General features: G+C 37.7%; 1 protein-coding gene across 9 annotated transcripts in view; it reads left to right on the plus strand.

The window, feature by feature from the left end:
* diaph2 (diaphanous-related formin 2) overlaps positions 1-26,393 on the plus strand; it is a 439,308-nt gene that overhangs the window by 378,451 nt on the left and 34,464 nt on the right. For 3 of the 9 annotated variants that reach the window (XM_044127178.1, XM_044127177.1, XM_044127180.1), the window contains exon 31: positions 2,224-2,334. The exons of 2 other annotated variants lie outside the window; for them this stretch is intronic. In XM_044127178.1, coding sequence (XP_043983113.1) covers positions 2,224-2,318 — 95 coding nt within the window. In that variant the 3' untranslated portion in view covers positions 2,319-2,334. Of the gene's footprint in view, positions 1-2,223; positions 2,337-13,223; positions 13,311-26,393 lie in introns of those variants that run through there. 4 more of the 9 variants (XM_044127184.1, XM_044127185.1, XM_044127182.1 and 1 more) reach the window with 3 other exon arrangements.

The following is a 26,393-nucleotide window of genomic DNA, read 5'->3' on the forward strand; positions in this document are numbered from 1 at the left end:
AGATTTGCCACATATTTTTGTTGTAGATGTTATGCACCAGCACACTAAATAGTTTGCCTTCTGAAGACTTGCAAACTTTTATGCTTTACTGGCTGTTTGATTGTCATAAGTATGTTTTTACTGTTATAACAACTTTGCATGACGAGATGTGTGTGGCTGGAGTGCGATGTTGAAGAAACTGTACAAAATGAGACTGATAAGTTTATGGCAACTTTTAAATGATGTTAATCAGATTAAGAGATTATGTTAATTGGAAAGCTTTTACTGATGCATTTAATTAGCAACAAGTGGACTTTGATAAGATGACGCCTTGTGCGGTAAAATACCTTTAAAATATATTAGCACTCTGGTGGGGTGGGGGAACTCCTTCTTCAAGAAATAACAACTCTAAGAGTTGGACTGGAGTCAGAAAACGTATTCCTCAGCTGTCTACATTAGAAATACTGAATGATAAGTGTTGTGGTTGCTCATAAATCCCCAGAGAAAAACTGTTACATCCTGTGTTCCACAACCAATAAAGGCTATGAGACATGCCCTGGCTTTAAATAACGACTTTTTGGCAGATTAAATGACTCCAACAGAGGGAACATCCTCAAACTCAAGAGTTTCACCATGAGAGGGAGTCAGAAAACTGACGGAAAGGGAAAGTTGGACTTGGTTCATTTTATTTTTTAGTTAGATAAGACATTTCCACAAAATTAAATAGAAAATTTGGTGCCATTTTCATGTTTGTGCTTCCAAAGAAAAGATGGCAACCAGAGTTAAAGTTACATTTAAGACACTGAATACATTGTGATTTTAATTTTATACCAAATTGAATCACAAAACAATAAATTAATGTTCCTAATAACTTTAATTGTTTAAATGTACCTTTATCTACTTCAGTTGGAGTTTTTCTTACGCTCTGACAGCTGACCACAGCCTACATTAGCTTAGCTAGAGTCGCTCTTCTTCATACTCAGCGAAAAGTAAGCTTCATAAAACTTACTGATGACAGATTTAATTATGTTCTAAACTTGTTAAATATGTATATTATATATGAAGAAGGAGCAGACATGTTCCTTTCTATGAAAAACTTTATTTTAATTTCCTAAAAGACTAAAGCATTAAGCCAGTTCAGAGGGGAAGTTTTTACAGGTTCTGTGGAAAGGCTTAATGTTAGAATCATGACACTCAGAAGAAGTGCTTCTTAATATCTTATATTAAAAAAAATTGAAAGTAAAGACAGTAGCATGCCCAGGTTGACTGTTTTAGTTGATGGCAAACTCTGCTAATCCCCTTCTTTAAATTTAACCAGTTTATAAAAGACTAGTTTTCTAATCTAAATACCAGAAAAATAACTACTGGATTTGTCCAAGAGATATGTTTTCATGGACTTTAAACGTGTACCAATAACTACAGCCATCTTTATTGCTCTAATTTTAAGCTTATTTAAACATTGAATTTTTTTCACAGCTTTCCCTTCCCTTTTGAAATCAGGGTTTCTTTAAAAATGTTGAATGATTTGAAGCTGAATCATCTGATTTATAGGAGTCAAAAGGCCCAGGATTCATTTATACTCTCCAAAATTACATTTTCCCATATCTTAGAATTATTCCACGTTTATTCATTCATTGTGTGTGTTGTAATTCTGCCTTAGAAATTTGAGTGTTACTAATTTGTGATAAAGCTGCAATATACAGCAATCAGAGCTGTTGGAAGAAACTTATTCCCAGATAATTAGTTTGTCCAATGAGGTTTGCAAAAGAATCTAGCTTGTAAATATGCCTCATTATATTTTGTTTAGATGTTTAAATTAAACCTGTTCTTCTAACCTTATCAACTGGAACCTTTTTCCTCATGGGAAACTGCATACTCAGCATAGTTTTATTTTTTATTTTTTCAAGATTGTTGTTTAAGTTAGGTAACTTTGATTTAAAAGTACTATAGTTAGGTTAGTCCATGGTTATTTTTTTTTTCATTTAAATCACAAGTTCTTAATGTAATTTACTGTGCTTTGCAGAAATCTGGGAAATGTTTGACAGCTGAATTAGTGACCACTGTGCCCTGAAAATCTTTAAATGTCTATATATGTGACTAATAAATTTATATATATGACAGATGTGTAGCACCTCTGCTCTGACTATATGAGCTATACGGGAAGGCAAGCCTACCCGGTCTTTGTTTCAGAGTTGAAGCAGATATTTTATCTAAACCTCTGTATTCCTTTGACCCATTTTCCAGTTTTCTTCTTTGAGACAACAAACAAGATTTGGTGGTTTTATTTCCTGTTGGGGACTGCATCAGATTCTTCCCAGGAAACTGTTTCCTCCCAGTGAACAACAATTTTAAAGCCACCTGCATGTACTAAGCATCTGAAGATCACTGTTTACTGATATCAGGCTGCATGGACGCTCTACTCTGAAGTGATGAGAGGAGAAAATTCTTCTCCATCTGTCTTTTTTTAAAGATACAAAAAGTAAATAAATTTTAATTTGCGCTACGAGAAGGGGTGCAGATATATTTCTACATATTTTAAACTTTAGAGGGCTGATTTTTAAGTTTGGTGACACTCATTCATGATTGATGGTTACATGACTAAACATGTCACTTAAGGCTGCTTTTGATGGGTTGGTCTTGACTGAAATCTAAGGAAAGATGCTCCAGCTTCTTTCATACACTTTCATTTAGCATTTTTGTGTTTCCTCCCTGGTCTGCTGGGATTGACAGCATTTTTATGTCATGTTTTCTACTAGTAAAAAGACGACTCTGGTAGCAGTTTTAACAGTCAGTGTGCCAAATCTATTCAATCCCGCCTGTCATGTTGGTTGTAATCTCATTCTTTAAAGCTTGATTAACCTCCTGTCATCTTTAAACGAGCAGCGTGTACCAGAGAGAGCCTGTCAGAGACGCAACAAGAGTCTTCAGTAACGTCAAAAAAGGAGCTAATTTAAAGCCAGCATGCCATTCTCCCTCATCCTTTAGGCCATACTGCACTTCACCAGTCTACCTCGAGTGTCAGGCTGAGCACAATCCCAGGCCCCGCCAGTCACAATTACACCCAATTCCAAAAGCATTTCCTATTTCCTTGTCTCCACTTTGTGTAAGATGGAAAATCTAACCCCGAGGGCCCCAGTCATGTGTTATGCAATTACACCAGCCATTCTTAATTCAGCACACAGAATTTGGGTAGATTGATGGAAACCAGCAAAGCTGTGTTTCTGCAGTGGATTCATTCTCATTTCAACATGATTATTTGTAGATTATCTCCTTGTTTTTGTAACAATTTGACATTTAAATACTAATTTATTTATTTACAGACTCATGAAATTAGATTTTTTTTTTTTTTTATGTATAGAAAAGTTTCATATTTTAGCAGCATGAATACAGTGAAGTCCACAAGCTTTACTTTTCTCTTGGGTTTTAGTTTTGCTGTGGACTCCAGGTGTAGACATTTCTCTAAATTAAACTTTTTTGATGGAAGCTTATAATATGACTCTAAGGCATAATATGGGTTTTCTACAACCCTGATCCCTGGCTGAGAAAGTCTCATCAGATATTTGCTTTGCTCTCCTCCATCTTAGTAGACTTTGGGGTGGGGAGGATGAAGGTGACAGCATTTCCCTAACTATTCAGACCATGGGCTGCAGTGAATCTGCTACACAGTTCACTTAAATTTGTTGGCAAATGGTTATATAGTATTATATAGTACATTTACAAATCTAAACCACATACCTGTTTGGTCTTTTGTGTAGAATAATTTCTAATGATTATATCTTAATTACTGGAGAGCTGCAGTGCCCTCAAAAAGTATTCATACTTCTTGAACCTTGTCATGATGCAACCACAAACCTCAATATATTTTATTTTTGATTTAATGTGATAAATTAAATTACATTAAATCAAACAAAAATGTGTAGTTAAATTCATATTTCCTCATTATTTTTCCCCATTCTTTGCCAAATACCTCAAGCTCTATCAAGTTGCCTTCCACCAATTCATAATAGGATTTATGCCTGGATTTGGACTAGACTGTTATAATAGATGAATATGCTTAGATCTACATGGCTAAAGTCATAGTCTGATCATATCTGTTCAAGTTTCAGATCTTTTGGAACCTCTGCTAGTTTTTTTCACAAGGTTACCATTAGGGCTGAAACGATTCCTCGAATGATTCGAGTACCTCGATTATTAAAATTCCTCGAGAAAAATTCACCTGCCTCGTAGCTTCGTTAATTTATGTTTTATTATTTAGCGCACCGTATTCCAGTCGGAACATTATTTGCGTTGCGCGGAGCTCTGACTTCCACCGTTGAGTTGTTGACGAAAGCTCAGCGTTAGTGGCATAACGTGCAATTTTCATGTTCGGCCCGGGGAGATTTTATTGATTCATGATAATGCTCGGATTTTTATCGTTTTTGGGGGGGCCAATAGGCATCCTTAAAATGACTGACGCGAAGCCTGGAGTACTGCAGCCTTTCTCCTCCAGGAGCTGCTGGTTGAAAGCGAACGGTGGGAAGAGCCCTGTAGGAGTATTTATACAGGTGAGCAGATAGACTGAACACGGCGGACGGCTGAGCAGTTGATGGTTAAAGTGTAGGTGTAGCTTTACGGACGAACCGCACAATAAATTTCATATCATCCCGGTCTGAACAAACGGGTGGCGGAGCGCATTGCGGCGTCGGTACATGACTGGTCGATGAGTTTCTGAGTGTGATGAACGAAGGTGCTGTAAATATCCCGTATTGCTCCCCCGCGCTCTTCCGCCTGTCCCCTGCTCTATTTCCTCCTCTCCACCCCCCATCTTACCCCCATCGTTCGTTGATTTTTTTTTCCCGATTACTCGATTAATCAGCAGAATGATCGATAGATTACTCGATTACTAAAATATTTGTTTACAACAACCCTAGTTACCATGTAATTTAGATGCGTTTCTTGCTCTTTGTGAATCGGACTATTCATTAACAAGTCTCTGAGGAAGTTGAATTTATAGTACTCAGATTAAATTACACAGTGGTGGACTTTACTGACTTGTTCACTTCCAACAGCAATTGGGTGTTCTAAATTTTATTTAGGTGTATGATAATCCAAGGGGCTAAAAAAGGGGCTATTTTTATTTTTATCTGTAAAAAATAAACCATATAAACAAGATTTCTTTTTTATTTTTTATTTTTAAAGTGAGTGAGATGCCTCAATATTTTATCTCCTACTCCCTTTCTTGTGAGACAGTTACCTGGGAATCTGGCTGGAGATTGGTGGGTAGAGAGCAGGAGCCTCTCATACATCCTGGCTCATTGATTTTCGGTCAGGGATGAAAGCCACAGACTCTCTAGGTCTTTCATACTGGGGTGGGGGGCATCCCAAAAGACACATCAATCAGATTTCAAAGAGAGCCAAGCCAATCTTATTTATTTACTGTCTTTTCATTGTCATTACAATCCCAAAGCAGGGTCCCACTTCCCTTCCCTTTCTGCACCAGTTACCAGCGTTATCCTGCTTCACCTTCACAAGCCAGTCCATCAAAAGTTCCCAAAGCTGAAGAGAGCTCATTAGGAGACCTCCGAACTTTATTCATGCTTTTTTTTGTTTTGTATAAAACATTTTACCTAATCTCTATGGCAATTGTGGAAACATTTGCAAACACTGGGTAAAATGTATTTAAATGTATCCCCTAATATAATAAAAACTCATGTTATACGTATTAACAATCTGGCATCAAATTTCCTAATATAGTCATCGCTCCAGGCACAACACACTGAAACAGCTCGTGTTTTCTCGACAGAGATGCTCTTCACTTCTCCTTGCATTAGATTAAACTAACATAATGCCATAAAATAAAAGGCTACCACATCGAATCCACAATGAAAAATTCTGTTGGCCTACAGCCTTTCTTTGCGCTTCTGGAAAAGATAACAAAGCAGCAGGACGTTGACTTTTAGAAGAGGACGATCTTAAAGAGTGAGCGCTGCCTTGTCTGTTTCAGGGAGAAGTTCACCATAAAGGGCTAATAAACAGTCATAATGTTAATGACTATAGCAGGCTGCTTTAGGACATATCTGACATTACACAAATGATAATGCTTGTCAAGTTCAAGTTTTTTTTCTTGCCTAATTGCTTGAAAACCAACAGTTAATTCAAGACGAATGCCTCAAGTTTATTGTTGGGAATTTGTCTTTTAAGATATGCTTCTCGAGATAAGGAATATGCCAGTGTTTTCCCATGTCAGCTGAATTGTGATGTCTTTAACACCTATTCTCATTATGTCTCTTTGCTATCAGCATCACCTTGATCTGATGAACCACGCTACGTTCGGCTTGGCAGCTATTTAGTCATCTTCCTCTTGATCACAAGAAAAATCAGGCATTTTGTCTCTTAAATTAAATACCAGGAAGCGATAGTGATCGTAATTCCCTCAGCAATTAATTTGCTCACACATATGTTGTACCTATCGTTTTATCTTACCGTGTTGTCTGTCAGCCTGCCTGGCAGTTGTTCTCATACACACACTGCAGCTGATGTCACATATCAGATATACTGCTGCTGCAGGGTGTCTCCGAGTCGAAGGCTTTTCCTCCTCAACTTTTGGCCTCTACTGCTGGGTGTTGATAGATGTTATTCATTGGGGCTGCCCTCACGGCGCTCCTACAGGAAGAGGAGCTAACGTGATTTGGGGCAAAGAGGCCCGTAGGGTTTCATGCTACAGCTCAGATGGCTTAGTAGATGTGAGATATCAATAGGGTAGATGAGAAAACTGTTCTGTAGAGATGTGCTGCGGGAAATCTATCACCTGTTTCTTACAGATAAGGATATTTATCAACAACCAAAGAGAAAGGAAGATGAGAGAGAGTTTAAATACAGTCCAGTTTATTCATGTCGTGCAAATATGTAATAAATGTCATGTCTAGCCAAGGACACTTTAGGTTTGATTACAAATATACAGAAATCACATTTATTCTATGATGTCACATTAATTTCAAAAACCCTAATTACTTTTAAGTAATCACAATGGGGTATTTATTAATCAATAGAGCACATAGCGCCATGTAAGGTCCATGAAAGCATCCCAGTGAGCAGTAAAACCCGCCAAATTGTGTTTGCTTTCTACATTTGGTTGGTGTAGCTTTTAGCTGGGGTGGTAACTTATTCCAGTCACCATATTTTCAACTAAAAGTGACAATCAGTTTGAGATTTTGCCTAATAGCAGAAGAAGAATGCGAGGTGGAGGAGGACGAAGAAGAATAAGAAAGCAAGAGAAAGGAAAGTTTTGTTTTTTTTACTAAATTATTTTTTTATTTTTCCCTTTCTTTTCTACTTACCTTCTTATTCTTTTGTGTTCTCCTCTACCTCCACTTCTTCTATTAGGATAAGTCCTTTACAGGCTGTCACCAAATCCCAGCAAAAAGAAATTCAGTCAGTCAGATCAATCAGAAAAGTTACCACCATCTGACAAATACGCCCACTAAGTACAGTTAATGACATTTTAATTCACAGTATTGTACCAATTGATGAAAAGTTATCAGTTGATGTTGCAGCATGAACAATTAGCTTAGTTAAACATTCAGCTCCAGGTTCCTTACATATATTTGAGCAATATTTTCTTACTCTGTTGGTATAGAGCTGCACTTGTGTAAAAAGTGGTTAGCGCCCGCCTGGCGGACCAATACTGAACATCCCACCTCCAAGCAAATCTGTTTACTACCCTGTCCTATTCACTAAGTTCACCACATTAGCACTGAGTTGTGGGTTCGTATTACTCGCTCTCCAAACAATATTGGCTTTCAAGTATGTGGGCAGTTAAGAGAGGTCACCCCAAGTGTAAATTGTCAATATTAGATCCATTTTAGAGGGCAAATGTGCTTTGGAGGGCCCCATAATGGAAGGTTTTATCTTATTTTTACCCAGGGCACATTCACACAATAAGATTGATGCCACTCATTGTTTGATGAATTCCTAATAGACCTATAAACTTGCAGAGCTTAAAGACAAAGGAATGCCTGCGAAAGCCAAATATAGGCGAGGCGGTAGGACCATCCCACCGGCTGAAAAATTACCCTCATATAATTTCAATGGAAACTCGCACGAACTATCATGCTTAGTGCTGAAGGATGGGCAACTTGTGTCGGTTGAATTAAACCTTATTTATCGCTCATTAGGCATAGAGCGGAGCCAACTGATGATCAGAGGGAAAATAATGTGCAGTGGAATAGGATGCCACCCTGCATGGTTATGCATTCCTCCAACAATAAGACATGGTGGCAGAATCAAATCCCTTTTTCTCTCCTGTCACATTTCTCCCCTCCTTTAACATGATGTGACTGTTATTAAAATATAAGTTATAATGTCCGGGCTGATGTTTGCATTTGAAGTGCCAGCTATAATCTTACAATCTGTCAGACGGAAAGTAACAGAATTAATTTTTTTGCTTCCTTTCTTGGCAGCCTTGATGTGATGATTTGTAATATTGAGGCATAAAAGCACTATGTACCTGGCAGTGACTGATAAAGGTAATTCCCTTAAATACAAAGACAAGATATGCAGAAACATTATTTAATGTTCTATTCAGCTGGTAGTATTAGTCAAACAGATATTAGAGCAGAAGGAATCTCAGTAAATGTGACTCACTCGCTTTTAAATAGCTGGATACTGTGACACACAGCCTCCTTTTTTAAAGCAGTCACAATAAATTAAACATATTTAACTGCAGGTGTATTAAATCCCTCATACTTTCCAGAGTGCACGAAAGTTGAGATTGCAAAGTTAAAATGATTTTATGGTTTTACTGAGGCTTTTTGAACCTTAACCATTACAATAATGTTCGACCAAAGTAAAAAATTAATAATTACTATGGGTAAAATTATCACTTGTGTCTGTTCTTTGCTCTGAGCTCTAACATTATGTCACTTTCTTTCTTTGTTTTAAGCTTTTAGCACAATTAGGATAAAAGGTTTTCCAATCTTAAAACTGTTTATTGTAACAATATTTACAGTGTTAGCTATTGGCCCTTTTGGTGAATATGTTTAAAAATCCTTTAAAATAAATTGTGTAATAAAAGTAGCAGACCTCTCAATGAAGAAAAAAAAGACATTCAGTCTTTTTTTGACAATTTTTTTCTGTCAACACTTTTACCCCTTGGAGCTTGCAGAGAAAGAGACCTTTAACTACAATAAAAGTAGAAACTGTCCAACTTCAAAAGGTGAGGCATGAATTAGAAATTACTTTGTATATATTTATTTGAAAGGAAGATTAAGCTGCTGCCATAAAAGATGAAGCAATTTCACAAGTCGCAAAAAAGACATCTCCATCTTTATGCTCATGTCTGAAATAGATATTTAAAAATTTTGTTGACATTAAAAACTCAGCCCAGAATCTTAGCTTTATGTGCACATTTTCACCTCCCTAACATTTTAATGGGTGTGTGAATATTGCTGTTATCAATTTGCTTTATCGGCCCACAAAAAAAGAAGAAATGTGATTGAAGCAGGGCAATACTTGAAACTGTGTTTTAAAGTAAATCTGTTCTCCTCACATGTGGAAAATATAGACATGAGAGGGAGAGTGAAAAATAGAAAGACATTAGTAAAATGGAGTGTATATATATATAGTGTTTTCATGGAGAGATGTATAAGTAGTGATACAAGTAAAGAAAGCGAAAGAGAACATCAGGGTTAAATAAAGTACATAGTTCTAAAAAAAAAACAAACACTGATGTACCTTTATTGTTACACAAAAACAAATACATTCCCATACCAAGCGTGCAATCAGCAAGAATCCTGCCTACACTCAGGCAGGCCTGCCTCCAGTCAAGCATGATTTCGCTTGACATGCTTCCATCACTAATGCTGACTGATGCCCATTTGCTAGGCTCCTCATATTTATTTATTTATCTGTTTATTTGTGTCAACTTTATTTATTGATGTGCCTCAAGGATGCTGTGAGATGGCAAATATCCATTTGTCCATGTAGGGCAGTTAGGGAAGAGAAAGGCTGCACACGGGAGTGAACAAAAGACAGAGGAAGGACGGAGTTCGACTTTTTATTTAGATCCCAGCAGCTGAAATCGCTATTGCTGTTTGAGTAATGGAAAATTTTCCATGCCTATTTAGTTACTCTGTGCTAATCCCAGTGGTTTAGCTCCTTCTCTCTATTTTTCACTCTTTAGGTTTCTATTTGGTTAGTGTTTGATGGAGGAATTTGAGTTGGTTCAAATTACCTTTCTCTAAGCTTTAGCAGCACTCAGTCCTATTATGTTGATGCAGCACATTGCCTTTGTCCTTGTCCTGCAATTCAGTTGGACATCCAATGGTCTTTTCTTTTAAAGTGCTGTACACAATACCTGCTATTTTCTGTTTAAATCAATCATTAGATTTCTTTGGATCGTGGCCTTCTGTTTTGTCATAGATGCATGCTTGTAGAAAATGCCCTCTCAGTTGTGATTCTGATGATGCAATTATAGCGCAATGAGTGCATAATGACTATAATTGTTTATTTACATAGTGACATATTTGTTGTTATCTGTAGAGTGAATAGCAGTAATAATTACCAACTCATGAGCTGTTTGAGCTCATCGCCGTTGAAAGGTGTCGTCTCCACACAGAGATGCTTCTGAAATACAAAGATGGTCAAAATTAAATATTTAGTAAAATCATTCTCATTTAATATCACAAAGATTTGTTACCATAATCAGATTTACTTAAAAATAATTCTTGTAATCCAGGAAAAATATTTGGCATTATTCCTTTGAGGCCCAAGCAGAGTTTTGAACCCCAGTCAAAGTCTAGGCCTACATAAGAGAACCTTTAAAAACTGTTCTCCATCTAATGATTGAACATAACTGAATCAACCTACGGTTTATTACTAGGCTTCTCCAGAACTTCAACATGTAGAGAAAGTGTTTGACCATTCGAATCAACTGTTTGGGAGGGGAGACAAATTTAAGGCGTTGATAACTAGAGCTGAAGACCTGTTTCAATTATACAGCGAAAAAAATTGGGCAAAACTTTGTATTTATAGATCTGCAAAGCTGGTTAAAGTTTGAGCTGTAACTGGTTCAATAAGGTGTTGACTCAAGGGATATAAACAGGAGAGTTTTTTGCTTTATTTTTTGGGGGGTTTTTTGGATAAAAAGCTCAAAAAACTTGTGTGTATGCTACTTTGTGTTAGCTATTTCCATATAATCCCATCAAACTAAGAATATTTTTGTAGTTTTGGGTTGCAAATGTTCCTGGAAGGCACTGTTGGGAAACGAAAGAGAAGAATCCATTTTTTTTTTTTTTTTTTTTTTTTTTTGGTCGTTGCACCAACAGTAACAACACACAACCCCTTCTATTGTGTGCTTCAAAAATGAGTCTTAAAAATCCTAAAATATTTTACCACACACCTCAAGTGGCGCGAGAAGGAATGCGAAACCACGCAGCACCTCCACAACGCTCAGCTGGAGTGGATTGACATCAGCCACTTTGAGTTTATCTGGATTCATACACAACAGTTATTGTTGTGCTCAGAAGTGTCAGGGGAAGCATGGAGGGGGTTGATGGGGTGGTGGGGGTAAACAGGAAGGGAACACAACACAGTATTTAGTATTCATGAATTCCATAAATTTCAATGTTAAGCCCCCCAAAGAGATGACTAATATGTGAACCTTAAAAATAGACAGTTCGCCACAGTATGGGCTCCCCACCTCCAGTGGATTAGGACTGAGTAAACATTTACAGAAATAGTATGATTTATTATTTGGATTTTAATGAATGCAATTTGGATAAAGTAAGTACACCTCCTTAGAGTAAGATTTCTCTGTGTCTTGATGCGAACAAAATAACCTAATGAAGCTTAAAAGTCAACATTACATGAGCAAACTGTTTATTTTTTGTCTTTTTCAGATAAATCTGAATATTGCATCTCAAATTCCATGGCGAACGTCTGAATATTTTTCTCTGTCAGATGGACCCTGAACAGTGTTTCTGAATGGATGAACAACAGAAAAAGCTTCACTAGGATCATACCTACAGCCTTTCTAGTTAGTGACCATTTTAACAAACAGTTGCATACATTAGGACAAATGATTAAAGCAATCATTGTATTCTACTTTTCTTATTCTATTGCACTGTTTCTTGCTGTTTCTGTAGCTTAGCTTGCCTTTGGTTAAGTAACCTTATTTGCATTTTCTCGAGAACCACTTGTTCATCTGAGCTTGTATTGAGCATATTTAGGTATTCCTGCATGAAACTGTTCCTTTAAAACAGGGTGTAGAAACAGAGAAATTAGTTGGCAACCCTTCTAAAGAGGTGTAAAAAAATTCCTTTTCCTTGCTGCACCATAACCAGTGGAAATGTAAAAAAATCAAGCCTTTAATTTGTCTACATTCAGTCAGGTGGGGGAAAAATAATTGTTTCCTGCAGCAGCATTACTGGATGATAAGAATAATGAACAACTGATGAATTGGTTTCCCTGTAGAGTAAATATAACATGAAGCAGATGTCATTTTTTTTTATTAGACACTGGCCACAAGTCTGTAAGAGGAGCCTATATTTAGGACAGTAAAGTATATATATATATATATATATATATATATATATATATATATATATATATATATATATATATAAAACCTCTCAGATCTCTGGCCCTTATATGTGGAGCAAAATGTGGATTTTTATGGATTTTAAAGTAAATCACCGGTGATTTTCTTTTACTCCTAATAACCCTTTTGAAATAAATGTAACTTTAGTGCCACTCATAGATACAATGGAGAATGGGTGATGCTGTTGGCCTGTTTCTCCTTTAAAGGTTTTGGAATCCTTGTAAGAGTGCAGAGCAGCAATAATTCTTTAGAATAGCAATACAGTTTGAATAAAAAACTCAGTATTGTGCTATTCAGCATAAAGAGCATATGAGGCAGCAGATGTAGGTGGCATCCTGTGGGCAAAAGTTGTTCCAACAAAATATTAACAGCAGGGGCACCTATTTGCACCACAGGTGATTTTATTATTTGATGACAGCATGTGCATGGGAAGTTTTACCTATGGAAATGTGATTTCTCTGTCTAAACTGGTCTAATTTGTATGATCGGTCTTTAACATAAAAATGTGCAAGTGACTGAAGAGTACAGGAGCCATACTTTCGGTTTGAAGCCGGATGAGGTTTCTGAGTTTGTAACATCTCCAGCCCGGAGGGCATCGCCAGCTAAGTAAAGGATGAAGCTGCACACTGCATTACCTCTGCTATTATTATTTTTCTTTCTACTCTAGACGAGTTTCTGTCTCTGGCTCAGGTCACTGTTGCCCCAGGGCAGATTACAGCAGATGGGAGCTGGGATGCTACTTGAGATTTCCAACAAGTAGGCAGAATGTGCTCCTGTATGTGTTCATATACGTTTGTTCGTTGTGTGTTCAGGAAGGCTGTGCTTTCCTAGCTCGTTTCTGTTTGATTGCATGCGTGTGGTTATGTGTAGTTTGGCCCGGCATTCGCTTGCAGTGCTGCAGTTGACCTGATTTTCAGTTTCGCAGTGTGACTCACACAGGTTGGGCTTTTTAAGAACAAGTAGACCAAAAACCACAGAAGTGTCACTTAACACACGCACACACACCACAGATGTTCTAACAGTAGTGCAGCACAGCATGCATGCAAATCCACGTTTACAGCAACTGTATGCATAAATATTTTGGGATAGCTGAAAATAGCATTTCATCATTTTAAATATTCAGCTGCCATGTATAATAATTAATAACAAAGTGCACAAATCCGAATGGGAGCTACAATATTAAAGATAGGGCCTTTGTCTTCACTCATAATCCCATCATTAATGTTTATGGTAGTGCAAGAATCGATTTTTTTTCCTTTTTCCAACTGTAAAACTTGTATGACAGTCAGTATGGCTGAAGAAGCAACCCTGTCATTATTTTACTGGCTCTGCTGGTTGCTGAATTGATGGCCTGTGCTTATAAACCTTGAATAATTGAACAGGAGAATCAGTCAATGAGAGACGGAGAAGAACAAGGTCTTGATGCTTTGATGGCCAAGATGACAGCTTTAAAAAGAGAACGACAGCAGACTGATTAGCCAATGTGTCACTTCGCTGCTTTGCACGCTTTGCTCTCTCGTCTATTTCTCGCCCTCTCTCTTATTCCTCTTCTCTCATGATTTATTTTTGTTGTTTTTTTTTTCCCCCTACTCCTGCTCTACTCCTTCACTCCAGCCCAATCTCTCCTATCTCACTCTAAGACATAACTGCCCTGTTTTCTTAAAATACCTAATTTCCCCTTGCATCCTGTCCCAATTCATCCCAATAACTCCATGTAACTCCAGGCGTAATTATTACTGTTGGATGGACGATCGGCTCAGTGGCGCCATACCCAGCTCTCTCCGCCCGCATTATCCATTTATGGCGTATCCCTTTTTGTAGCAAGCCATAGTAATGATAGGAGTCTTGGCGACCCCGTGCATTTGTGCTGTAATATAAGACATTCTCATTAGTCAGAAGATTGTGCTTTCTCATGTCCATTACATTAATTGCTACACATCAGGCTCTGCCGTGCCTCCTGGTATTTTGTTACATTGTGCGCATCTTCTGCTGCCTCTTCTAACTTACGACCAAATAGTCTCTTTGCTCCCAAAAGGTGAGCGAGGTAATTGAAAAATGTTGCACAGAAAACAGGATAAAATGTTTTTGGTCAAAAATTTCAAAGAGGTAATCTGAGGAGCTTGCCTGTGTTTTGTTAGTCAAGTGGGTTTAAAAAAAAAATGTTTTCAGATCAAATAAATTGAAGCAGAGTGCCCTCCACCCCCGCGCAGTCTCCCTGTTGTCAGTCATGTCTCTTCATAATAGGGAAGCAGGCCGCTGCCATAATTGCTTTGATGGTCCAGCCTGAGCAAATCACTTCTGGGCATAAAGAGAGGCCTTGGAGATGGCAGCCAGAGAGAAAAGGTGCGAATGAATTAAAGCACTTTGCGTTCCTCTGGGCATGTGGCCCAGATTTCTCCTAAAAGAAAAAAAAAATACAAGGCGAAAAGGAAGGAGCGAGTGGGGAGGGTTGTGCCACTCTCCTGGTTGAATAAATGGCAGTAAAAGCAATAATGCACATCCAGCCTCCATTATGCCACTCCGGAGAGCTTTATCACGGAGGACACAATGGCAGTGACATAGTTAACTGGCAGGTGGAGAAAGGGGGATTTCAGTGGAAATAATCTGATTTTATACGGGGCTCCCTTCTATGGGAGAACCTCTGGTCAGACCTTTTGTGAAAGAACAAAAGTTTTGCTCTTTGGAGGCAAAGCTTTGAATGTTTTAGTAGGACCGGGTGGATGTCCCAAGGCCCTTAGTCCTCAGGATTTCAACAAGGAGACATCATACAGGGCCTTTGCCTCACCGCTTTGCGTCTTCTGACCCTTACAATGCTAGAGCAATGTCATTTTTTTTTTCTGTCTCTTCCCATTTTATCTTCCTAAACCTTGAACTGAACAGAAATATTAACCTTTTTTTTCCTTCTTGTTAGTCACTTTTTTCTGCTGAAGCTGTTCCCATGCTCCAGCTGCCATTCAGAGGAAAGTGCAGACACCCGATGAAAGAGCCTTTTTTTGTTCTTCGATTATGTCACAACTTCTCAGGCACAGTATTGTCTCCATATGACAAACCTCCATTACTAGAAATATCCAGAGTCTTAGTTTGATCTGTAAAACAACAGATGACAGTTGCAAAATTCCTTGAAACCAGCAACCAGCAAAGAAGTACACTTTTAAATATTAAAGAAATTCTGAATTACGACTAACTTACATTTGGGCAAATTAATCTGGAGGTGCAGAATCCATTACTATTTAAAGTAGTGAAGTTTTATTTTGTTCATTTAGACGGTATTTTGACTCACTGATTGAAATTCATACAGCACTTCTTTTCAGCTTGTAACTCATAACAATATTGATATTTTCAAGAATGAGGATGCTATCTGCATCGGATAACAAACTGTTGAATCTAAATCTAAGATCAGAAAGTCACATTTTGTAAGAGCAGTTAAATGTGTGTGAAAGGCCAGATCCAGTGTGTTCTGGTCACCACATAGTTTTGTAAAGAATACATAAATGTATATTGATAGTGAACTCTTGAGGAAAAATCTGATGTATTTTTTTAGTAACAGTCCAATCATGACCACACATTATAAAACGGCAAACATACAAAATTGAAAAAGTAAAGCAAGGAAGCCATTTTACTAATCCCACAATACCACGACAAAAACTTTAGAGGTCACATGCTCCTAAACCAGGGCTCCACTTGCGTCAGGAACATCATTCTTCCTCAATTGTATTGTCTGTTTTCTCATCCAGCCATTTGCACGCTCCGTATTAGTTCCACTCTGATCCTTTTGCATCTCTTTAAGCCGTGCCACCAACCCAGTCTGCATACCCCAGTTTAATGCAATCGCAACAAATCTCTGACCTTCTTTGTAAAAGGCCACTGCTTTTGTTCATGGATGACAGCCTGCTGCAATCTTTTAGAGCTGCAGGTGCAACTCTCTCTCAAGGAGCCATTAGCACAGAAAATAGCAGCTGATTAATGTTTTTTCTTATTAATCAGCTGCTATTTTAATTTATTTTAAAAAAGAAATTTGCTCAATAAATTTAAAGACAAATAAATACATTATGATGGATTAAAATAATGTTTTGACAAAAGTTGGCATCAAAAATCCTTTCAGTTTACTTTCATCGTCCTTCAGACTCTTCCTACTTTATCTTATAAGGATGAATACTAAGCGTAATTGCTTTTCATAAAATAATTATAATTTTATTGTCAATAATAGAACACTTTCGTCTGTCAACTTGAGTTAGCACAGGCATCCAATGTGCTAATTAAAAGCAACTACTTGAAGATGAAAATGCTGAATGGATCACGCCAACAAGGATCAACATATATCAGCACTAACTAGCCAAATGAAGAGTCACTTCCTGACTTAATGCTTGCCAACAAATGCACACTGGGTCTATAGCCCTTTATCCAGCCATGTGTTTCAGAGAAATGTCTATGGCATTATTTCTGCCCTCCTTTCATTCATAATTAACCTCTCTCCATTCATAATTCAGATGTGTTATTCACACATCTTCTGATGGTATGACAATACTGCAGTGGCTAAAGAGACAGTGTTGAGGCCCTAGTGCAAGGAAGGAAGTGTGTGTGCGTAGACGTGTGCATGCATGCGTGTGTGTGTTCTTCTATGACACACATTTGATTGGCAAGGTTCCACCCAAGCCACAAGTGCAAAGTGTGAAACAGCTGCTGTCTCACTTCTTTGTTTTGCAAAACTTGAATGTGTCTTAGTCAAGCATATTTTAAGTAGGCAGGCACATTTTTAGAACAGTTTGTCTTAAGTCATTTACTATTGAAAGTGCCACGATACTCAAGCTCATTGTTCAATCACTGAAGCTTTATATTTCACTAATACAAAAATATCTGGCAATTATTCTTTGTTTATTTTAATTAAAGAAAAATATGGATGATCTTGCAAACTGGTTTATGCAAATTTACCTATACAGTTATGTGCCTACCTGTTTGACAAAGCCAAGTAAAAATAAAAATCCAATTGCATCTTCATAAGAATCTTCTCAGTATGAGCAGCATGTAAGGTGACATGCCACAATGTACACTATAAAGTTTACACCTCCCAATATGTCCACACTATGCAAATAACATTTTACACCTTTAGACCCACATAAAAAAAAAATAAAAATAAAAAATCACCTTAGACAGACCAACATATGTGCCAAACATGGTGTCTGCAACCGCTTCACATGTATATATAGAAACTCAGCTCATGATAAAATTTGAGAAACTCAACAGGGTGACAGCAGAAAGCGCTCTGCCAGCTTTTCATCATGGAGACATTACTAATGCACAGTTTCAATCAGTAAGTATGGATAGTAAAGGGAAAACATGAATGAAGTCATAAAAGGATTTTCATAGCCCATCATGAGTAATGTGTTTGCCTTTCCAAGGACACATGGAAGGAAAGTCACATAGTAAAGAAAGGAAAAGATAAAGAGAAGGCTGAAATGGATGTGTGATGCCATCAGGTGATGCAAAGAGGTCAGAAGAGAGGAAGGACAGAGAACGAAAGGCAAGGCATCAGCAAAGCAGCACTCAATATTGTGTCGAGCCCTGAAGGATGTGACATATTTCTCCAGTCTTTGTTGGCTCTTTTAATCAGCTTACATATGTCTTGGATAAAAATTGAATTTGTCTGGAAAAAGAGGAAGATATTATCGACTGTAGCCCTGCGTCGTGATTGTGAGAGTGTATGTCTGAGGACGACTTGTCTTTTTGTGTGCATCTGTGTGTTTTAGTGAGCATTGTCCACACCGGAGCCGACCAATTCATAACGCTGCTGAATTGTGTTTCTCCCATACATCATTGTCAATGCAGCTCACATCTGCAGTGCCAGCTTATTTAATGGCCAAGACCTGAACTCAGGGTGCACACCAGACCCCGGCACCCTCTTTTTTTATCCATTTGCCCTCTGACTTTTAGAGGTGTTTGGTTGTTTACATGTGTGAAACAATTTTTTTTCCCCTATAGTGTGTGTAAATGTTTATTTTTGAGTCTGTATATGTAGGAACAATTCTTTTAAGCAGCCAGGTTTACATTGCTTTGCATAAATATGCACACCTCTTGAACTTTTTCAAATTCTGTGACATTACGCGCACTAACTTGAATGTATTACACCGTGTTCCAAATTATTATGCAAATTGGATTTAAGTGTCTTAAAAATAAAATTTTTTGTTGTGCTATTAAATGTATAGGTGGTATTGTGTGTCAGGGCTCTTTGAATCACTATAAAAAAATTCAGAGAGCTGGTTGAATAGTTTGTCTGGTGAGCTCAATTAAATGAAATCTACTTAAGAAGGATGTTCCACATTATTAAGCAGGCCACAGGTTTCAAGCAATATGAGAAAGAGAAAGGATCTCTGCTGACGAAAATTATCAGATAGTGTAGTGCCGTATGACAAGGTATGAAAACATTAGATATTTAACCAAAACTGAAGTGTTATCGTACTGTGAAGAGATTTGTGGCAGATTCAGAACAAAGATGGGTTTGTGCATAATACCTGTCAGTACCACGGCCACAAAGTATAAGCCAAACAAGTTTATGCAATCACTACAGCTTTCTCAAAATCAGAATACCAGGATCTTCATACCAGTTGGAAAGGACATGTTACAGATATATGCCAAATACTTTTACAAGCCACATATAAACTTCAACTTAATAGGTAGACTGGCAGTGATGTGTTAGGGAAAATGTAATTGTTGTCCACTTTGCCTCCTGTCAGATGAGTCCGGTCAAACTGCAAACAAGTTTCTCTCTATAATGACGTTCTACTTGCCGCTCTTCCAATAAAGGCCAGATTTGTTGTGTTGCTAAATTTTCCAACCTGAAACATCTTCAGGTCCTTCAGAGTTACAATGTTGTTGTTTTTTTCTCTCCCAGCTCTGTCAGAAGAAGGGTTTTTATTTTTGGTATCACAGTGAATGTGTCTTGATAAAAAAGCATAAAACTATGAGTCCTAATATGCGTTGGTCTATCACATAAAACCCAAATAAAAAGTGTAAAAGCTTAAGTGTTATAAATAATTCATATGACACTACATAACCCGGCACACATGTGAAACAGTATGTGCTGTTATAGAGCTGCAGAAACAGCCGAGGACTGTACCCAGATCTATCTTGGGTTTGCTGTACTGTATGTGAAGGCACAGCTCATTAATCTGTCCGTCGACTGAGATTTTGAACAGTCTGTCTGGCGCGGCCAGACTTTCCTCTGAGGAGTTCATCCCTCAAAAGATCGCCACTTTATGGATAGCATCTTTTTTATTATTTCCAGCCAGGGCAATCTTTTTCTGCAGCCATGATTGATCACAAATATCACACAGTATGCTCCTGACTCTCAGCCGAGATTTTAAAATAGGAAGTGTTTTACCTTTGAACTGCAGAGCTCCTTACTGGAGTAAATCAGCCGTTCTCTGGAAGACAATCCTATGCCTTTACTACAGCATATGCTTGTCCTGTCTTTTGTTAATCAAAGTAGGTCATGTCAAGAGGAAAAGGGCATCATAAGATGCTGAATAAACATTCTGTGAAAAACCATCCAAGCTCAGCAGTAAAAAAAACAATAAAAAAATAAATTAAACCTTCTTCAAAGTGACTACCCCACATCTAGTTGTCAGATTTGTTCCTCTTTTCTTAAGGTGATAGAAAGCCATAGTTGCTTACAAGTAACTAAAGTACCTACTTTTTTTTAGGTCACTTAATTTGCATAAGGGTGGAGGTTTTTCAGAGAGGTTGCAAGGCATTCTTTATTCAGATGCAAATAGAAAAATTATCAGCAGCCAGGACCTGATGAATAATAGGGTGTACCAAACACATGGCCCCACATAAGGAAATGAAAGAGTGGCTCTTTTCTGCTTCACTGATTTTATTATAGACACTATTATTGGCTTAGAATGGCAACGTCTATTATCTAGAGTCAGAATGTGAGCATTTTCTTTTTGCAGACAGTCTTTTACTATTGTCATCTCTCATCAAATAAAACTGCCCCAGATAGGGCAACAGTCAGAATATGTAGAGTGAAAGCCTTCAGGCTGAGGTCAGATACAACTGTAAGCATTCAGTTTGCCTTCAGATGCAGATCGTCACAAGATGACGATGACTCCAGTTTCACCTTCTATAAGCGGCTCTACAATTATCTTAAGAGTGGAATAATATGACTTGATTAAATCTGTAAGTCTACACAAAGAATCAAAAAGCAATTAGGATATAAATAATGTATTTATTTAAAAGGTGACTGACATTCTAACTCTTTGACTTCTTGTTTCTTCATTTTAATAATTTTTTCAAAATGTATGGTTAGCAATCTACGCCAGCATGCATGCAAGCATAAGCAATTATGCATCAATCAGGTTTTTCCTCATCAATCCCATTTTTCTTTCCTTTGAGGTATGCCATGACAAATCCATTGTTGGCCTATTTAGTTAAATTTTTTGAAGAACTGACACACGACAGTAAAAATCTTTGGGAATTACATTATCCCTTTAATGTTTTAATAGTTCCTCACCTTTATCAAATTTTTTAAAACTCAAAAACAGCATCAGTATAAAGTTTGTTGATAGACTGAAAATGTAGTTTTGATGCAGGTAATGAACATTGGAAGAAAGTAGATGTTCTTGTTGTCCTGGAGATACTTTGTGCAAAATGCAAAAGCAGCTCCCTGAAACCAACTATTTAGTTTGCCATATATACGGACTATAATATGGTGAGAGTGAACATTTTAGACATTTTGGGATTAAGGTTGTTGATTTCTACATTAATTTGGAAGTTTTTGGAGCAGCTTCAATCATCAAGGAGTCGAGGGTCACAGCTTCAGAAGCACTGAGGGCTCAAACAGAAATTAAACGCAGTGTGTCACTCAGCAACATATGCTCTGAATTGTGCCATCTTGAAAACTACACCATGTCCCCCTCCTCTCTCTGTAGAGTTTAAGTGCCACACATGCAGTGCAATTTGAAAGCTCCCCAAGCTGACTGAACCGGTCATTGAAAATGAGTTTCTTTTGTATGTTTGAGGAGTTTGTCCATCTGTGCTGTGAAACACCACTGATCAGCTCTGATACATTTGGCAGAATTTGACCAGATGGATCTGCATTTGTGTCTGTGTCTGTCTTCTGTCACATTAATAAACACCAGTAGCCTAAAGCCACTGGAAGCCATGCATGGCCGTGCCATCACGCTGGCTCCTTGTCGTCCAGATGACGCCAGCTGTGATTCGGACCGAGAGCCATTCTAAGTCCTCTCTGTATTTATGTTTCTTTCTGACACTGCACTACAGGTTGAACTTGGTTTATGCAGATTTAAAGAGAACTGCTCCCGCCTTGGCCCCCTAAATCTCATGTAACCTTCCCATTTTTGATACTGTTAAATAATTCATTGCTGAACTGTTTTGCTGTATACCATAACTATGAGGTGAACTCAATGTTTGCTCTCTGATGAATTTGTAATATTTTTTGCATCTGTCTCTCAGACATTAAACATGACCTATTTTGCTTTCTTGAACTTGATGTTTTTAGGACAAAACATGTTCCCTACATTTAATTTAAAAAAAAAAAACTTAAATAATGAGATTTTAGTTTGTTCTGTTGATTTTATTTCAGAATTAGATGTTTTAGGGCCCCTTGTCACTTTAAATCATAACAAGCTGCTGCTGGCCACGGGTTTAAACTCATATCTGAAAATAGCTGCAGACAGATGAGCAGTTATACCACCATGCATCCTTGAAAAGCAGAAGTAGAGCCTCCTCCACCTACAAGAATGCAGCAAGTGGTTTCTGAATGTTAAGGCAACAACAAAACACTTGTCTTTTCCAGCAGCTGTACATACAGCATAAGACCAGCTGACCAAATTTGCTGGAGCTCAGCTTGGGTTGTTAGGTAACAAGCTGACCTTCGCTGGGGTTGCTTTGTGAGGGAACTGTGCCTGCTGATTTGTGTCGTTTCATTCTGGAGGGTTTTGAAATGGCTCATTTTCCAGACACCAAAAAACATACACTTCTTGCCAAAAAATAAAATAAATGGCTGGAAGTTTTTTTAAGCACTTGGGATGTTTTTAGAAGCAGTATAGACCCTAGTGGAAGTACGAAAACATGCAAAATACATCCCTTTTAAGAGCTTTCAGGACAAGCTGTGGCTTCATGAGATCTTAGTCTATGCAGAACACACAAATCAACTCTGGAGATTCTTGTTTGATGAAGAAGGAATAAAAAATATCCAACATGTTTTAATAAATCAGCTTTAAACCAAGTGCCCAATTACTTGCGAGTTCCAGGCAAAAGAGGCCTCAAAGATATTCAAGAGCTGCAAATCCTGAGCACTTTCATCCAGTTTAGATGAAAACCCACAAATTAAAGATGACACTATACTCTTTAAGCCCGTATTCATCCTATTATTGGAAACTGAATATATTTTAGTGAAGATCTAAAATTAAAATTAATCATCAAAATGCTGTATTTCTGGACCTAATTTCATATAAAGATATACAAAGTCTCTTTAGTAGATAGTTTAAAGGATACCTTGATGTATTTCACTCAGCTCTGACAGCAGAGAATAATGACAAGATACAACATGTCACTGTATTCAGACATCCAGACAGCACACTTTTTGATGTGCAGTGTTGTACCTGCCAAGCTGAATTACCCTTAAACTGTCTGTAATGTGGGCACAAAAAGGTAAAAGTAGATCATTTGAAGAGTGGGATCTGAGAACAGAAAGAGAGCTTGTGGCAGAGGGCAAAAGGAACAAAAAGCCAGGAGGATTGTCTATGAATAAGACTGATTGTCAGTGATAATACTGTGACTAACCTCTGGGGATGTGTAATGTGTTCCTTTACTTTAGAGCTGCTTTTCGTGAGCCTCGTCTGCAGACTTCAGATTTGAGTGTTATACAAGAAAAAACATGTTTCATTGTAAAACCAGGTTACAGATTTGTGTCACATTACAAAGGCTAACATTTGAGAGTGAAATAGTTAGCTTTAGTTTATTCAACAGGGAAAATGTGCAAAAAAAAAACATGAATAAAAGATGCCTATATATTTCAATATATCAGAAAAAGAAAATAAAAAGTTAGTCTATATTAATATTTTAATTCAAAGAAGAGAAGCTTAATTACACTTTGATATATTAAAAGTATTTTTTTGTGCTAATCATGGACTGTTCTGACCGACATGACCACAGTCCAGAGTGTCACTGGCAATCTCCACAAAGAAGATAGACCACTTAGTGTTGCATCTAGGCATGTTAACTGAAGAAAGGTTAGTGGAAGGAAAAAGTGTGTGACAAGGAAAAAAGCTCTAAGAACGGGGAGGTGGTGTACAATTATTACATTCTTTGTGTTAAAACTTTCCTCGACCAGACACAACATCGTAATGATCTTACCTGGTCAGAGACAGTGGTACACTTTTCAGATAAAGTTTTATTTATTCATTTTATTTATTCAAAGGCCCAATTAAAGTCTGAAGAAAGAGAAGCTCAGAATCCAAGTTTTTTGTAGTCTAATGTAGAGCTACTGCAGTCAGTATCAAGCGTCATCTAAACTAATAAACATACATTGCCTAGAGAGGCTACTAATTATGCTAAAGAAGCCCACATAAAACATTTGGTAGATATAACATACAGTATATGGATAAACTTCTTTCTGTTGCTAGCTGTTTCCTCCTCACCACAGCATGATACTACCACTACCTTGTAAGGGGACATTTCTGTAATGTTAAACGTTATCTTCCTATTTGTGTTAAATTATTTTGTCTTTTCATAATTTGTAAGCCATGATCATAATCGACAACAGTCTTTATGAATTACATGACTCTGTGATGACTCTAAATGTACATTTTGTCTGGAGCATCATCTAAATGTAGAGAAAGTTTAAACTGATGCAGAAAATAAAAACACAGCCACATAAATTCAAGTAATGCTGCACCTATTTCAGGAAGAAAACATTCATCTTCATGCTGCTACTATAAAAAACAAATTCTTAATCTGGCTGCTGGCTGGAAGATTTCTTAGAAGTCTTTTTTTGGACGAGAGACAAGAGACACAACTTGGCTGCTTATGCTATGCTATAGACTAAAATATTGTCTAGCTTCCAACAAAAGGTTGTGATTACAGCACACCTCCAGTCTAATCCCTAAATTACCCCCAAAACGATTGCTATCTGTCTTGTGTAAGCTGGCAAGGTGGCACAGGAATAAAGTGGATAACAATATGTTTGCCAGCCTCAGCATAGGCCAGACGCTTTTATCGCCGGGCTCCTGCATGTTGCGAAGTTAAGCAAATTGGTTCTGCTTTCTCTGAAGCGCAGTCTAGTTTAGGTACCTTATAAAAGGGTTTATGATGCTTCTTGCCAGCCGGGTAAAAACATTCTTTTCTTCTCAGAAATATCTGGCTTTGGTTAGATTATGTCTGTTTCTATTCCTGCGTTTGGTGTGCTGGGGGCTCAATTTGCCAGGCCCCTCACCTCTCAGAGCTTAACTTTAATCTGCTTTTAACAGAGGCCTAGAAAAGACAGGAGTTATTGTCACAATGTCATATGCTTGGAATAATTCATTAATACATTTTCTAATTGTACTTGATTCCTGCACCGTGCCATCTGGATGATAGGTGGAGTTTTTTTTTTGTTTTGTTTTGTTTTTTTTCCCCCAAAGGGATACCAAAATAAACAAACAAGAGCTGCTAGAAACCCACTATTTAATTCTAGAAAATCAGCAGAAAAAAAGTTGTTTGGTTTGATTACAAAGAAAGCCGTATGTAATGGAATAAAAAAATAATCTTATTTTTCTTTGGAATATGCTCAACCCTACGTAAACTGATGCCAAAGATGCTTTCCAACCAGTATGGAATATAAAAAAAAATATTTATCCAGAACATCGAGGCATGTAATTATACCCTTTGTTCTTACATTTACCATCATATTCAGAGAACCTGTCCTCCACGTGCACACACACATTGACACGCACCATTCCTTCCCTCTTCTGTTGCTGTGTGTAGCCCAAGTGATTGGATGAATAAGTTGTGCCATCCCATATGGTGGGCTGTCCTCCTGGATCTGATCACAGCGGTGAATAAGCCCATGAGTCACCACCGGTTTGTTCTGCCGTACTTGCTGCGATCTGCTGTCGCATGCCTCCCTCGCTCCCTCCGTCCATCCTGCCAAGCAGCAGACATTGTGCCTTTTAAACTCTCTCGCCCTGTCGCTCACTGTCTCTCTTTCTCCAACGCATCACCACAGTCTCTCGTCCTCCCCTCTTTCCTTTTCTCACTCTCTACCTTCCCAAATGACGTGAAGTGAGTGTCTGAGCGTCGCAACGATCCCCAAGCACTGAACTTTGAAAACAGTCGGTGCCAACATCTTTTGTCATTTATGAACATTTAATGGCTGCTCTGTGGGGTAATGGCTAATTTCTCCCACCTCGCTTCTCCTCATTAAATGTTGATTTTCTGTCAAAATGTATCCCAATCAAATTAGGAGAAGCTACTTAAACAACTTTGGTTTTACTTCAGGCTGAACACTGGTGGCAGCCATAGTTATACCTTCAATCACTGAAGATTGTTAGAATTTGTCAGGGATCTTCTGCATTAATAATAAGTCAGGAAAAGACTTGAATTTGTCTCAAGTATTTTCCAGGTTTATACAAGCATGGAAAATATACCTTATTTCCATTTTTTCATTTTTCTTTTTGTTTGCAAATCAGCCTTTCATCCTTCCTCTCATCTTTCTGGAAAAGTGTGACATTTTGTCACAAATATGCAGGGTCCCTATATATTTGAATGAAAAGACCCAATCTGTTCTAAGTAAACATGCTTTGATTAAAAAGAGATTTAAAAACGTCTGATTGAGGTG

This window comes from Gambusia affinis, linkage group LG09 (assembly GCF_019740435.1).
Source record: "Gambusia affinis linkage group LG09, SWU_Gaff_1.0, whole genome shotgun sequence".
In the NCBI taxonomy this organism is placed as follows: Eukaryota; Metazoa; Chordata; class Actinopteri; order Cyprinodontiformes; family Poeciliidae; genus Gambusia; species Gambusia affinis.